The 13,493-nt window shown below is 40.7% G+C and overlaps 1 protein-coding gene across 2 annotated transcripts in view; it reads right to left on the bottom strand.

Moving 5' to 3' along the window:
* Positions 1 to 310: 310 nt before the first annotated feature.
* Positions 311 to 13,493, bottom strand: part of LOC125361674 (TBC1 domain family member 30) — a 39,545-nt gene continuing 26,362 nt past the window's right edge. Inside the window, exons 9-12 of one of the 2 annotated variants that reach the window (XM_048360262.1) lie at positions 10,582 to 10,694; positions 8,148 to 8,287; positions 4,182 to 4,388; positions 311 to 1,203 (exon numbers count right to left, since the gene is read on the bottom strand). In XM_048360262.1, the coding sequence (XP_048216219.1) occupies positions 503 to 1,203; positions 4,182 to 4,388; positions 8,148 to 8,287; positions 10,582 to 10,694 (1,161 nt within the window). In that variant the 3' untranslated portion in view covers positions 311 to 502. Of the gene's footprint in view, positions 1,276 to 4,181; positions 4,389 to 8,147; positions 8,288 to 10,581; positions 10,695 to 13,493 lie in introns of both variants that reach the window. The other variant, XM_048360254.1, reaches the window with a different exon arrangement.

Genomic DNA, 13,493 nt, shown 5'->3' on the forward strand with positions numbered 1-13,493 from the left:
CAAGAAGTTGGAGGGGGTGCAACTAAGAAACTTTTCCTTTTTTCCTTCTTTCTTTCTTTTTTCACAGTTTCTATTCTAAAAAGCTGGTGTGTGCATGCTTGAGTATTAGTAACACCCAGAGAACTGGAAGGTTTGGAGGGTACTGCCACAGGGATCCTCAAAGGGCCCTCAGAACAGAAACACAGAAGAGGGCTTAGTAGCCAAAGTACAGTCTTTTCTAAACAGTTCACAAGGAAAGTTGGGGGAAACTTCACACTTCCACAAGATTTATTTTGCCACAAGAATCCACTTTACCCATGACCCAGGGTATGGAGAAACTTCCCAACTCCAGCTCCCATCACAGAACTTCCGGCTCCCATTTTGAGGGGCTGCTGTCACTCACTGCTGAAATTCTTTTGGTCTTCACTGGAGGATAAGAGTGGAAGGGCGCAGCTGGGACACGAATGGCACCACGCCAAGGGGAGTCCAGATGCGAATCACTGGGAGACATCCCTGGGAGACATCACCGTTTCTTTGTGCCACTGTTCCCGCGGCTGGATTTGCTGAAGCTCCTACTCATCTGAGGGAAGTGCACCGTTGGGGTTCTTTCTGTAGGGCCATATAACCCCAAATTCCTGGCGGTGGCAGATTTCCGCAGTGGCTTGACACTAGGAAAAGGACTAAAGATGGGGGTTTTGGAGTGACTGCCTTGGGGAGATTTGCTGGTGGCTTTGTTCTCTCCTGGCATAGTATCAGGTGGCTCTTGGATATGCCTCACCTTGGGCTCGGTTTCAGCCATGTTCTCTTGGTTCAGTTCCAAGGTTTCTAGCTTCACCTGAACTGTATCTACATCCACATCACCATCCCCAAGCCCTGGCTCTGGACAATGCCCTTCCATTGTCCGCATGGTGGCTCCTTCAGCACTGCTGTCTTCTCTGAGAGTTGTTGCTGTACAACGGGTGGAAAGCTCTTCCACTGCGCCCAGGCTGTTGGTCTTACAGCCCTCGTTTTGTTCTTCTATCAGCCCTATGGTGTCCCCACAGCCCAGGTGACTCTTGGTTCTCGGCAGGTTCTTTTTGTGGACTCGGATGTGAGTCCGCCAGGGAGAGTTGAGCTTGGTTTTCAGGTCTTCATAAGGGACAGGAGATAGTTTGCCTCCAGCATGGCCAGGAATGTGGATGACTGCATTCTTGGCAGCTCTATTTGTCATTTTCATTTTCTTCCCTAAAAGAAGGTGGTTTATAACTGGAGAATTGTTTACCTGAGATGGAAGAATGCTGGTCACTGGCCCTTTGTCTGGAAGAAATGTTGAAAGGTTACATGGAACACCACAGAGAAACATCCATCTGAACAACCTATTCTCCCTCCTCACTCTCCCCAAACCCTCCCCCAACTGGCTTCCCAGTACTGGCAGAACCATGTGACTGAGGACAACAGAAACTGAAATCAACCCTAGCCCCTGGGGTCCCAAATCCCTCCTCTTCTAAGAGAAGAAGACCACAGGCTTGGTTATATGATGGTTTTTAAGTGCTCTTAGGTTGAAGGCTCAGTTCCCAGCTAGTTAATCCAGTCATTGATATTATATCATGAGTCCTCTGGCCTAATGAATGGATTCATCAACCAATAACTGACCAGACTATTTATTGGGAGGGGGTGGAAACTGCAGAAGTGGGTCTCTGAGGACATGCCTTTGAAGAGTCTGTCTTATCACTGGCCTCTTTTGTTCTGTCTTGTTTCTTGGATACCATGAGGTAGGCAACCACCTCCCCTGCCACCATGACACTCTGTCTCACCACCTTAACCATGATGCTCTGTCTCACTACCTTAACCATGATGCTCTGTCTCACCACCTTAGCCTCTTAGGAATGGAGCCAGTCCAGGGCTGAAAGCTTTGAGACCATGAAGGAAAATAAATCCTTCCTCCTTGAAGCCACTTCTCTCATGGATTTGTCCCAGCAATGAAAACCTAGATACAAAAATAAATAGGAACTCTACTGACCTCTTAGTTCTAATGACAGCTCAATCTCTGCTTTTTTTTTTTAATTTAGCAATTTTTCTCTCTGTATAGCAACCTCAGGTCTTACATCTAGAAATCTTTGAATAACTATTTAAATAGTATGACAAACACTTTGACCATATGGATTCTCAGCTGTCAGCTACTGAAAGGTAAGAGAAGAACAGATTGCACATTACAAAATGAGAGAAAGCAGAGTGAGAAAAGTACTAACAGGATAATAAAAATGTGATGGAATCATCCTGTCCAGTGCCTGGTTTTAAGAATGAAAAACCACTCCTGTGTCCTCAATGGGCTTTGAAAGCCAAGTGACAACTGGAAAGCAACAACATTTGTTGTCCTGGAGTGTCCTGTGGATAGCATGATTGTCCACCTTCAGAGTCCTGGACCTTGTTTCTGATGCAGCCTTAAATACACTGGGTCCTGGGGATATCAGAAACAGCTGAAGCAATAGGAAGTAGGTCCTTCTATCTCTGTGTGAACATCTCCTTGATGTCCACATCATCCACCCTTCTTGACTCATAGTTCCAGTCCTACCCTAAACCTGCTGAAACAGACTGCATTTTAGCAGATCCTCAAGAGACTTATATGTATGTACACTACAATTTCAATTGCAAGGCTTTAGAACTTTATCTTTGAGCAACTATCTATTCTCAACCCTGATTGAGAAAACCCAAATAAAACATGAGCTAAAGCAGGGACAAGTACACTTTTGTCCCTAAGACACTAGGTTGTAAATATCTTAGCCATTGTGGTATGGAAACAGCCTTCAACAACATGTAAACTGAGTGTGCCTGTGTTCTAATAAAGCTTTCCTTACAAAAACAAACAGTGGGCAGCATTGGCTATAGATTACAGGTTTGTGAGAACTGGCTATAGTACAAGCCACCGGGCCAATTTAATACCTAATGGAATTAGTTCACCAACCTACTCAAGGACTTCTTGAATGTAGTTAAAAAACAACTACATAAAGAATTAGAACACTTGGGCTCTAATCCTGGCCAAATCCATCACTAGAGCTTTATATAAACCTTGGACAATTGTTAAGCCTTCCTCATAGACTTAAGAAATCAGGAAATGAATATACCAGTATTTTGAAAATTAAAGTGTTATCATGGTTAGTTTCTTTTGTGATTTCTTTCTTAATAATTCAGACAAACATAAAAAACTTTCAAAAGTTACCTATTTGCTTGTTACTAGTGGCTTATGCTTTATAATCCTAGCTACTCAGGAGGCTGAGATCTAAAGACTACAGTTCAAGGCCAGCCAGAGTACCAATGTTTGTGAGATTCTCATCTCCAATTAGCCTCCAAAAAGCAGGAAGTGGAGCTATGGCTCAACCGGCAGAGTGCTAGCCTTGAGCACAAAAGCTCAAGTATACCACTTAGACCCTGAGTCCAAGACCTAGGACTAGCATACAAAAAAAGTTACCTATTCCTTCTGTCTAAGGGGAAGGTGAATTCAGTTTCTGTACAAGAACAGTCACATGCTTATAAGCCACTTAAACACACGTCAAATTCCTATCATGATCAATTGTGGACAGGCATCATTTTCACTATAGTGTTCACTTAGAACAAGAAAAAATTCATCAAATCAGCATAAATTAACAATAAAGCAGATTGTTCATTAAAAACATTAGGGTTAAAAGAAAAGCTGTACAATCTTTGGAAAAGAGTATTTCTAACTGCATTATAATTTGTTCTTAGCATTCCCCAGATACTGCTCACCCAGCAGTGAGACACAGGCTTAATAATTTTGTTTCTTTTTCCTCATCACAACATCTGTTCTATTATTGTCTAAAGAAGTAAAGAATGGCTTAATTTATGAATGCACAGATGACTAACAATTCTCACGTGAAATTTCCTGACATTTTTACAGTTTCTCAAATCCAAGGATTGCATGACATGGTAATATTCTAATCATTTGGGAACCCCTCTCCACAAGCCCACATAGTAAAGACGTGTTTACTACCATCGACTACCTGTGCCTTTGGGCATAAAAAGAACCCATCATCTTTTTCTTCTTTAGAGCTTAATAAGATGCAAAAGAAAATGAGATGCTAAGTACACTACTATCTCATGTCATCTGACTTCTACAGGCTGAGCTACCACTGGCAATTCTGAAATCATTTGTCCATTGTACAAGTTGAGGTTAAGTTGAACTTGATTCAAAGGAAGAACCACATTACCTGCTCTGATGGACACTTGATGGATCTGCTGCTGTTGCTTCTTTTTAATTCGAGAGTACTGCCGCTTCAGAGCGTTGATATCTGTGGTCATGCGTTCCATCATCATACTGTTGAATGCAGCGTGGTAATCACTACGACACGAATTGATCGCCCCTGGACTCAGTTCTGCAATGTTGTTAGATCTCAGATTCTGCTCCTCATTGGGCTCTAAATCAGGGAGAAGACACAGATTGCTGGTCAGTAGAGAACAAGAGCAAGTGGGAATTCATCACCCTACAGCTACATGTAGTATCATAGCCTCCGGGAAATCCTAAACCACAGAAACATGCCCTAAGATAAATCTTATGGTTGTTTCTCCCATTTTTTTTCTTTTTCTTTCCCCCCAACCCCTCTCTCTCTCTTTTTCTCTTCCTCCCTTCCCTTCCTTTCCCTCTCTTTTCCTTTCCTTTCTTTCTTTAGTGTTGGTACTGGGGCCTGAACTTAAGGCCTGGTGTTTTTGCTTGATCTTTTTGCTCATGACTGGCACTCTACCAGTGGAGCTGCACCTCCACTTCCTGCATTTTGCTGGATAATTGGAGAAGAGTCTCAAGAACTTTTTCTTCCCAGGCTGGGTTTGAACCTCAATCCTCATTCCTCTGTTTCCTCAGTAGCCAGGATTACAGGCGTGAGCCTCCAGCTTCTCTTACATTTTCTTATCAGCCTAACTGCATCTAAAATGAGCTGTGTAGGCTCATTCATTTTGCTACCACTTTGTTTACTATATAGACATAAGATCAACTGCTTCTACATCAATGCGTAAAGTCTGTGCCATTACGCCTAAAGATCAGTGTCTAAAGTTCTCTTAGAAAAATATAACACCAGATGTCTAAAACCGTTGTGGGACTGTATATACAACCACATAAGAATTTATAAGGGATTAACAGTTTGCAAAGTTTAGATCACCATTATAAAGTCATTTCTCTTAAGTTGAAGAAGTAATGTATTTTACAGATTCATAAAGATTTAGGGACCACTGTTCCATCAGAAATGAAAATTTTGTCATTTAACAAACACTTCCTTTCTACTATGTAGTATGTCTGATAGGTTTTGCTCCTGTGACATTTAAAAGAGGCAGAATTGTCTCTTAAGTAACATTGCTACTATATTCAAGAAAGAGAAACATGCTATTATAAGAGTGCGCTCACACTCTACACAGAACCAAGACAAGAGAACCTGGTTTCTCTATGGCAATGCATAAAGCTGACCTGGGTACCAGATAAAGAAAGATGGAGGGGTTTCAACTATCCTGGCACCTGTGGGGAGCATCTCCCATATAAGAGCTTAACCTTTCATAAATACACTTTATTTGTTACTGAAATTATTTCCCTAAGGAAAAAAATTAAGAGGAACTGCCAATTTGAACAAAATTAATAAGCAAAATTAGACATGGATAGCAAGTGATGGTATCATCCTGGAGACCACAGAATTACACAGAAAGAAAGACAGAGACAGAGTCCCAGGCTGCAGAATACACATTCAAAGACATTAGCACCAACATACATATTCATTCTATGTCTAGAAACCAAAAGCTGACAAGGAATCAAGAGAACTCTTGTTGGAATCAAGCTTGTAAAAGCCATTTTAAAAGCTAAAAGAAGAACCATACCCCCATTAAGCATGTTAAAAATCAGAACAATAATCCTAGTTACTCAGAAGACTGAGACCTGAGAACTGTGATTCAAAGCCAGCCTAGGCATAAGTCTGTAAGCAATTAAATAGCAAAATGCTAGACTAGAGGTTCAAGTGGTAGAGTGCCAACCTTGAGCAAAGCCAAGCGAGAACATGGGGCTGAGTTCAAGCCCCAGAACTAGCACATGCACACACACACACACACACACACACACACACACACACACACACACCAAAGCAATCTGGCTTCTTTTTGCTCAAGGCTAGCACTCTGCCACTTGAGCTACAGCGCCACTTCTGGCCATTTTCTATATATGTGGTGCTGGGGAATCGAACCCAGGGCTTCATGTATACAAGGCAAGCACTCTTGCCACTAGGCCATATTCCCAGTCCCCAAAGCAATCTGAAAGTTGGGGAAAATATCCCAAATGATCACAGTCAAAAAGGCAATGGTACCAGTTGCTGCCACCGTCGGGGTTTTTTTCTTTGTTTTTTTGCCAGTCCTGGGGCTTGAACTTAAGGCCTAGGCACTGTCCCTGAGCTTCTTTTTTGCTCAAGGCTAGCATTCTACCACTTGAGCACCACTTCTGGTCTTTTCTGTTTATGTGATACTGAGGCATTGAACCCAGGGCTTCATGCAAGCTAGGCAAACACTCTACCACTAAGCCACATTCCCAGTCCCCATCTTCTAAATGAAAAGGGAAAAAAAACAATGAAGACAACAGCTCCACTTCTTCAAGACAGTAATACGAGGTTAGGAGGCAGCAAAGACAAGGCAAGTTTTGGCTTGCCTCCACCCTCTTTGAACAAGGAGAAAGACCTTTCACTAGACAAAAGAGCTGCCACCCAAGATCAAAAAAGACATGGTGCTGAACCACACACCATTTCCAAAGAGTCTGCTAGATTGGTAATGCCCAGCCCACAGGATCTCTATTCTGTGCAAGAAATAAACAAAACAAGGCAATTGATTTAGAGTACCTCATTTAAGGGGATATTACCAAATTATAGAACATCTAGGGTAAGTTAATAGAATATTTTAAATTCTGGAAGCTTAAAGAGACTCTGAGCTTGGGGGGATATAATAGCAGTCCTCAAAACATTTGAAGATGTCAAGCAGATGAGAAAGTAGACTTATTCTATTTATTTCAGGAACAAGAACTGTTAGAGGGGCTGGGGATATGGCCTAGTGGTAAGAGAGCTTGCCTCATATACATGAGGCCCTGGGTTTGATTCCCCAGCACCACATATACAGAAAACGGCCAGAAGTGGCGCTGTGGCTCAAGTGGCAGAGTGCTAGCCTTGAGCAAAAGGAAGCCAGGGACAGTGCTCAGGCCCTGAGTCCAAGCCCCAGGACTGGACAAAAAAAAAAAAAAAAAAAAGAATTGTTAGAACCAGTAGGTAGAGGTTTGTCTCTTTCCAACTAGGAATCCTAAAGATCTAGCAAAGCCTTTGTTATATGAAATGAACTGATACATTTCTTGTCACTCAAGAAATCCAAGTAGAAACTAACATCATGTTTAAAGACTTAGTCCTTAGCCAGGCACCCATGGCTTGAGACTATAATCCTTGCTGCTTACAAGGCTAAGATCTGGAAAGTTACAACTCAAAGCCAGCCTGGATAGAAAAGTCCATGAGATTCCATCTCCAACTAACTAGCAAAAAGCTGGGCTGGAGGCATGGCTCAAGTGGTAACATGCCAGTGGTGAGCAATAAAGCCAAGAGACAGTGTGAGGTCCAGAGTTCAAAGTTCTAATACAAGAAAAAAAAAACTAACAATGAAGATTAAGTCCAACTGCAGAAGAGAAGACTAGTGTAGGATGAATTCAATAAAACTAAGACAAAATATAATAAATATTTACTACATGCCAGTTCTAAGGAACTGAGTGTGCAAAACTGACTCAGATTAATGGGAAGCAAAAGCCACCATAATGTGTATTATGTACGACACATAACACAGAAAGATTCTAACATATGATAAATAAGCAGAAAAAAATTTTTAAATTTTATTTATATAATAAGTATAGTGGGACTTGAAAATGCAAATGGAACGTAACCCATTAAAATTTCCACTTCTGGAAACATTTATTTTAGATTGCCATCATTCCAAATGTTCTTGAAATTCCTTGTAAGGCCCAGAGTAGCCATCTCATAGTATGCAAGAAAATTCCTTGCATTACCAAACATTCTTAATGAAGACTTTTACTAGTAGTAACCAGCTCAGGGAATTAGTAAGGCATCTATAAAACAATAAGACAATAACCAATATATGATCATTTAAATCCAGAGCTATTCCTTTACCTTTTATCTGCTTTTGATACTTCTGCAGCTCTGGTGCCAGGAGCCCACTGAAAGGCCCAAGACATCCCACAGCATTGGTGACGGCATCCTCATCGTCTAGGTCATTCTCCTCATCACTGTCTCTTCCCTTGCCATGTCGTCTGGGAAAACATAAAAGAAGACAAAGAAATAGTCAAAGGAAATGACAGTAAACAATTTGCAACTCATTCCTGTGGTTTGAATGAAATGTTTATTTTTTATTTATTTATTTTTGCCAATCCTGCTCAAAGCTAGCACTCTTCCACTTGAGCCACAGCGCCACTTCTGGCCATTTTCTATATATGTGGTGCTGGGGAATTGAACCCAGGGCTTCATGTATACGAGGCAAACACTCTTTGCCACTAGGCCATTTTCCCAGCCCTGAATGACTTATTTATATAATTATAAAATTGATTTTTAAAAAAGTTTCCCTCCCAACGCTGTCAACTTCTGCCCCATTTGGACCCATCTAATTCCTACAGGTAACCATTGTTATCAAGTTTACAGTCATCAGTTTATCTACAGACAGATAAACAAATAGAACTGTATAATTTCTGTCTGTGCCTATACAGTAATATAGTATACTGTCTTCTGTATGTTGTTTTTATTCATGTTAGAAATCTTTCCAGAGCTGCACTGGAGGCTCATGCCTGTAATCCTAGCTACTCAGGAAACTGAGATCTGAGAGGCTCATGGTTCAAAGCCAGCCTGAGCAGGAAACTTTGTGAGACTCTTATCTCCAATAAACTACTCAAAAAAGCTGGAAGTGACACTGTGGCTCAAGTGGTAGAATGCTTGCCTTGAGCAAAAGTGTTCAGGCCCAGAGTTCAAGCCCCAGGAAAGGAAGGAAGGAAGGAAAGGAGGAAGGGAGGAAGGGAAGAAGGAAGGAAGAAGGAAGGAAGGGAGGAAGGGAAAGAAAGAGGGAGGAAGAGGAGGAAGGGGAGGAAGGGGAAGAAAGGGAGGAAGGGAAGGAAGGGAAGGGGAGAAGGGAAGGAAGAGGAGAAGGGGAGGAAGGGGAGGGAGGGAGATCTTTCCAGTCACATATCCTTTTGGACTATCTTACAACTCGGTGGCTTTTCTTGAAGTTTCTTTGTTCAAGAATTGAGCACTTTGCCTAGCAACTTATTGGTAGTTAGACACAAAGAAGGGCCCTGCACATAGATCTGTTTACTGGGAAACTGTGGTTTTATTTACTTGTTTGTTTCATTTTGGGTGCTAGGGTTGACCCTAGGGCCTCATGAATGCTAAGCAAGTGCTATGACACTGAACAGCTCCCCGGCTTTCCTCTTCCTTTCTGTACAGGGTGTACTATACCCATAAAGCCCATGTTAGAAAGAGAAAGAGGAGAGAAAAACCTCAGTTTCTATCTTGAGATTACTTTAGTATTAATAATAGTTTTTTGTATAAACATATTCATCTTTCACGATCTTCTTAAACTGAGTGACCAATTTCTTATTAACTTTCAAAAACTGCATATATTAGAGATATCAGCCCTATCTTGTATAGAATTTGATTTTTGTATAAATATTTTTGGGTCTTCTTATTTAGATTATATTTTTTTCTGTTTGGGGCTTGTTCATGCAGAAAAATCGATTTTTGTGCTGGTCCTGTGGTTTGAACTCAGGGCCTGGGTGCTGTTTTGAGGTTTTATTTTATGTTCAAGGCTAATGTTCTTCCATTAGAGCCATATATCCACTTCCAGCTTTTTGGGTGGTTAATTGAAGATAAGAGTCTCACAGAGTTTCTTGCCTGAGCTGGCTTTGAATTGCAATCATCAGATCTCAGCCTCTTGATTACAGGAAGAGCCACAGGCACCTGGCTAGAATTACTTTTAAAGTAGTTTTTCCTTTATTATTTAAAATTAAACATTAACGTTTTTCAGTAGTAATGCATTTACTAAGATCCCCTCAGTTTCAAAGAACTAGTGGAATTCTGCTTCATTACTTCTACTAATTATTTCATTATTTCCTGACATACTTTCAGCCATATGGAACTCACTTTGATGTGTGAGGCAAGATGCTAACTTTCCTTCCAAATTACCATTTACTTAATAGCATATCTTTTCACCACTAACTTAATTTGGCAATTTTTCATATGCCAGATGTCATATATGTATTTGCCAGTTTCTGAACTTTACTATTATCTAAAATTAACTCATATGTCTATTTGTATACTAGTTCCACATTATTTTCATTCTTGAAATGTGTGCCACACTTCTTTAGAAACTATGCTGTTAAAATTTTCTCACAAACTTAAATCAAAACCTTTGGGAAAGAGGCATTCAGATTTTAAATACCAAATTACTTTGCACATAATTTCAAGACCTAATAAATACTAAGCCACCATGAAAAAGTAATGTATTAAGCCTTTGATCATTTTTTTAAAACCCATGAAAACAAACAATAAACAGCCTTACCCAGGAAGGGAGGTGGGTTTAACCGTGGCTGGGAATGGTGTGATGTTGTACGTGTATTTTTCCCTCAACTCTGCCAGTTGTGGGAAAGGAAAGGGAGCCATGGTATAAACAGTCTGAAACACAAGAGCAAAATTTCCCAGTCTGAAAGGGCGGCCTTACACAATTCTTCAATTTCAGAAAGACATTATATGGCAAGTCATATTTCACTTCAACATTTACCTTCAAGAAAGACAAAAAGAACACTGTACACTGAGCATCCCTAAGCAAAATCTAAAATACTCCAAAAATCCCAAACTTTTTAAGTACTACCATGATATTATAGGTGGGGAAAAAATCCACATGTGACCTTGTAGAATGGATCACAGACAAAACCCACAGGTTACACTCAAAATACAGCATCAGATTATAGTCTAAAATGTGTGTGTGATGTATATGAAACAAATGGATTTGATGTCTAGTCTGGGGCCCATTCTCAAGATTTCTTATTATATATTTATATGAAAGAGTCCCAATATGATAAAAAAAAATTCCAAAATCTGAATCATTTCTGGTCCCAAGAATTTTGGATAAGGAATAACTCAAACTGTATTGACGAACATAACGAGTCCCCACATCAGCCCAGCTGCAAATAAGCATTATAACTGGTGAGCGCAGGTGGGTGAGTGAGCAGGAGTAGAGAGCAAGTTCCTCTTGTCCTTGGATAGATAGGTTAGCTCAGACATCCACAGTGCCTATCACCTCTGTAACAAAGAACCCAAAAATATCCTACAAAGGTAGGACTTTCAGGGTATGATGCTTTCTTATGGACATGAATGTCAGCCTTCTGGACAAAATTAAGTCTGGTAGATGATCTTGTGACCAACTGCAAGTTTTCTCCATAGATTATCACTTTTTCAAATGTCTGTGGCAAAGTTCTAGGTGCAAATTGCTAGCTGTTACCTGTTATTTTTAAAAGAAGAAAAAAATGCTCTGTAAAAAGTGACAAAGTAAGGGGCTGGAAATATGGCCTAGTGGCAAGAATGCTTGCCTCATATACAGGAAGCCCTGGGTTCAATTCCCCAGCACCACATATATAGAAAAGGCCAGAGGTGGCGCTGTGGCTCAAGTGGCAGAGTGCTAGCCTTGAGCAAAAAGAAGCCAGGAACAGTGCTCAGGCCCTGAGTCCATGGCCTGGGACTGGCAAAAAAACAAAACAAACAAACAAACAAAAGTTTAAAAAGTGACAAAGTATAAACCTAAACTGTCAAAAAATATCTGCACTTACACCAGAATTTCAAAGTTATATATCATCCCATCACTAAGAAGACAGTAATCTTGCTTGGCTCGTTTGCTTTTTATTAAAAATTAATTGTTCCATGCCTATTTCTTCAATCCTTCTGATTTTTTTTTACTCACCAGCACAATATTAATTAGATTTTTCATTTGTCCCAGGAAGCAAATCAAGCATCCTGATGACACTTTTCTAGGAAAAATATCTTCTAGTGATATTTTTCATTTTAGCAGGACTATTTCTCTGAGAGGCTTTGATGTCTACTTATGAGCATGGGAAGAAAAAGGGTACTCTAAAGAGAGTTTGGTTTATTTTGTAGCTCAGTGTCATTGCTGTGAAAATCCATTGTACATCTGACTATCCCCAAACTTCTCAGCATACATGTGTGTGCTTCTTTTACCAAGCCAACATTCCAAGCAAGTACATCTTAGCTAAAGTCCCCTCCCTTTACAGTTTGGGCTGTGGCCCAAGTGGTGAGCACCACCTAGCAAGCATGATGCCCTGAGCTCAAACCCCAATATAACCCTCCCTCCAAAACCTAAGTTTTAATATTTCTTCCCTTCAATTTTCCATGCTCATTATACAAAGCTACACAGCCCCTAGGGACCAGAAAAGTCATTTCTAAGCTGTCTTACTACATATGCTATATTCCTGATTAGACTCAAAGGGTTGAGAAACTATACAAATGTACTAACACAATAGAGTGCAACCTCAACACACAAAACAACAACAGAAGGCAACTAGTCATGGTGGCAAATGGCTATAATCATAGCTACTCCAGAGTGGAAATAGGAAGATGGAGCATTAAAGCAAGTTCAAGGCAAGTTAATGAGACCCCTTCTCAAAAACAAAATAGAAACAAAAGGGCAGAGGACAGGGCTCAAATGACAGTGTGCTTATGTAGCTTGTGGGAGGCTGAACAAGGCCAGTAGCAGCCAGTAGAATGGTGCATTGACATGAGATTACATCAGTCCCAGCCTTCCTCTCTTCTTTTCTTCTTTCTCTTTTTCTTCCTTCCTTCCTTTTTTCCTTCCTTCCTTTCGTGTGTGTGTGTGTGTGTGTGTGTGTTTGAAATGGAATTCAAACTCTTGGTCTGGCACTTTCACTCATTGGCTGAAGCTCTACCACCTGAGCCATGTCTCCAACCCCAGCCTTTTCTGTTTTCTGAACTTCCCTTCCTTTATCTGAAAAACAACCATAAAACAAATGAAGAGTGTGAGCAGGGCCCAGTGACTACAATAGAAGAACAAATTCTCTATAACTTCTCTCTACCTGAAGAAATAAAACACTAACAACACGTATGCATATCCTCATCCACTTCTCCCTGACCTCACTGCCCCCTCTCCTCTCAAAGGAGATTTGTGATACTGGGATTTGATGATATACTAATCCTAGCTACCTGGAAGGCAGGGGTTGGGGAATCAAGATTTGAGGGGATAAAACCAGACTCCATCTCAATCCATGGCCTGGGTATAACATTCCCAGGCTGACATAGCTCAAAAATAACCAATGCAAAAGGGACATGGCTCAAGGGGTAGAGCAAGTGCCTAGCAAGTACAAGGCCCTAAGTTAAAATCCCAGTACCAGTCAAAAAATACATATACACACATATACATATATGTGTATATATGATATATACATG

The sequence above is a fragment of the Perognathus longimembris genome, chromosome 1, assembly GCF_023159225.1.
Source record: "Perognathus longimembris pacificus isolate PPM17 chromosome 1, ASM2315922v1, whole genome shotgun sequence".
Classification (NCBI taxonomy): Eukaryota; Metazoa; Chordata; class Mammalia; order Rodentia; family Heteromyidae; genus Perognathus; species Perognathus longimembris.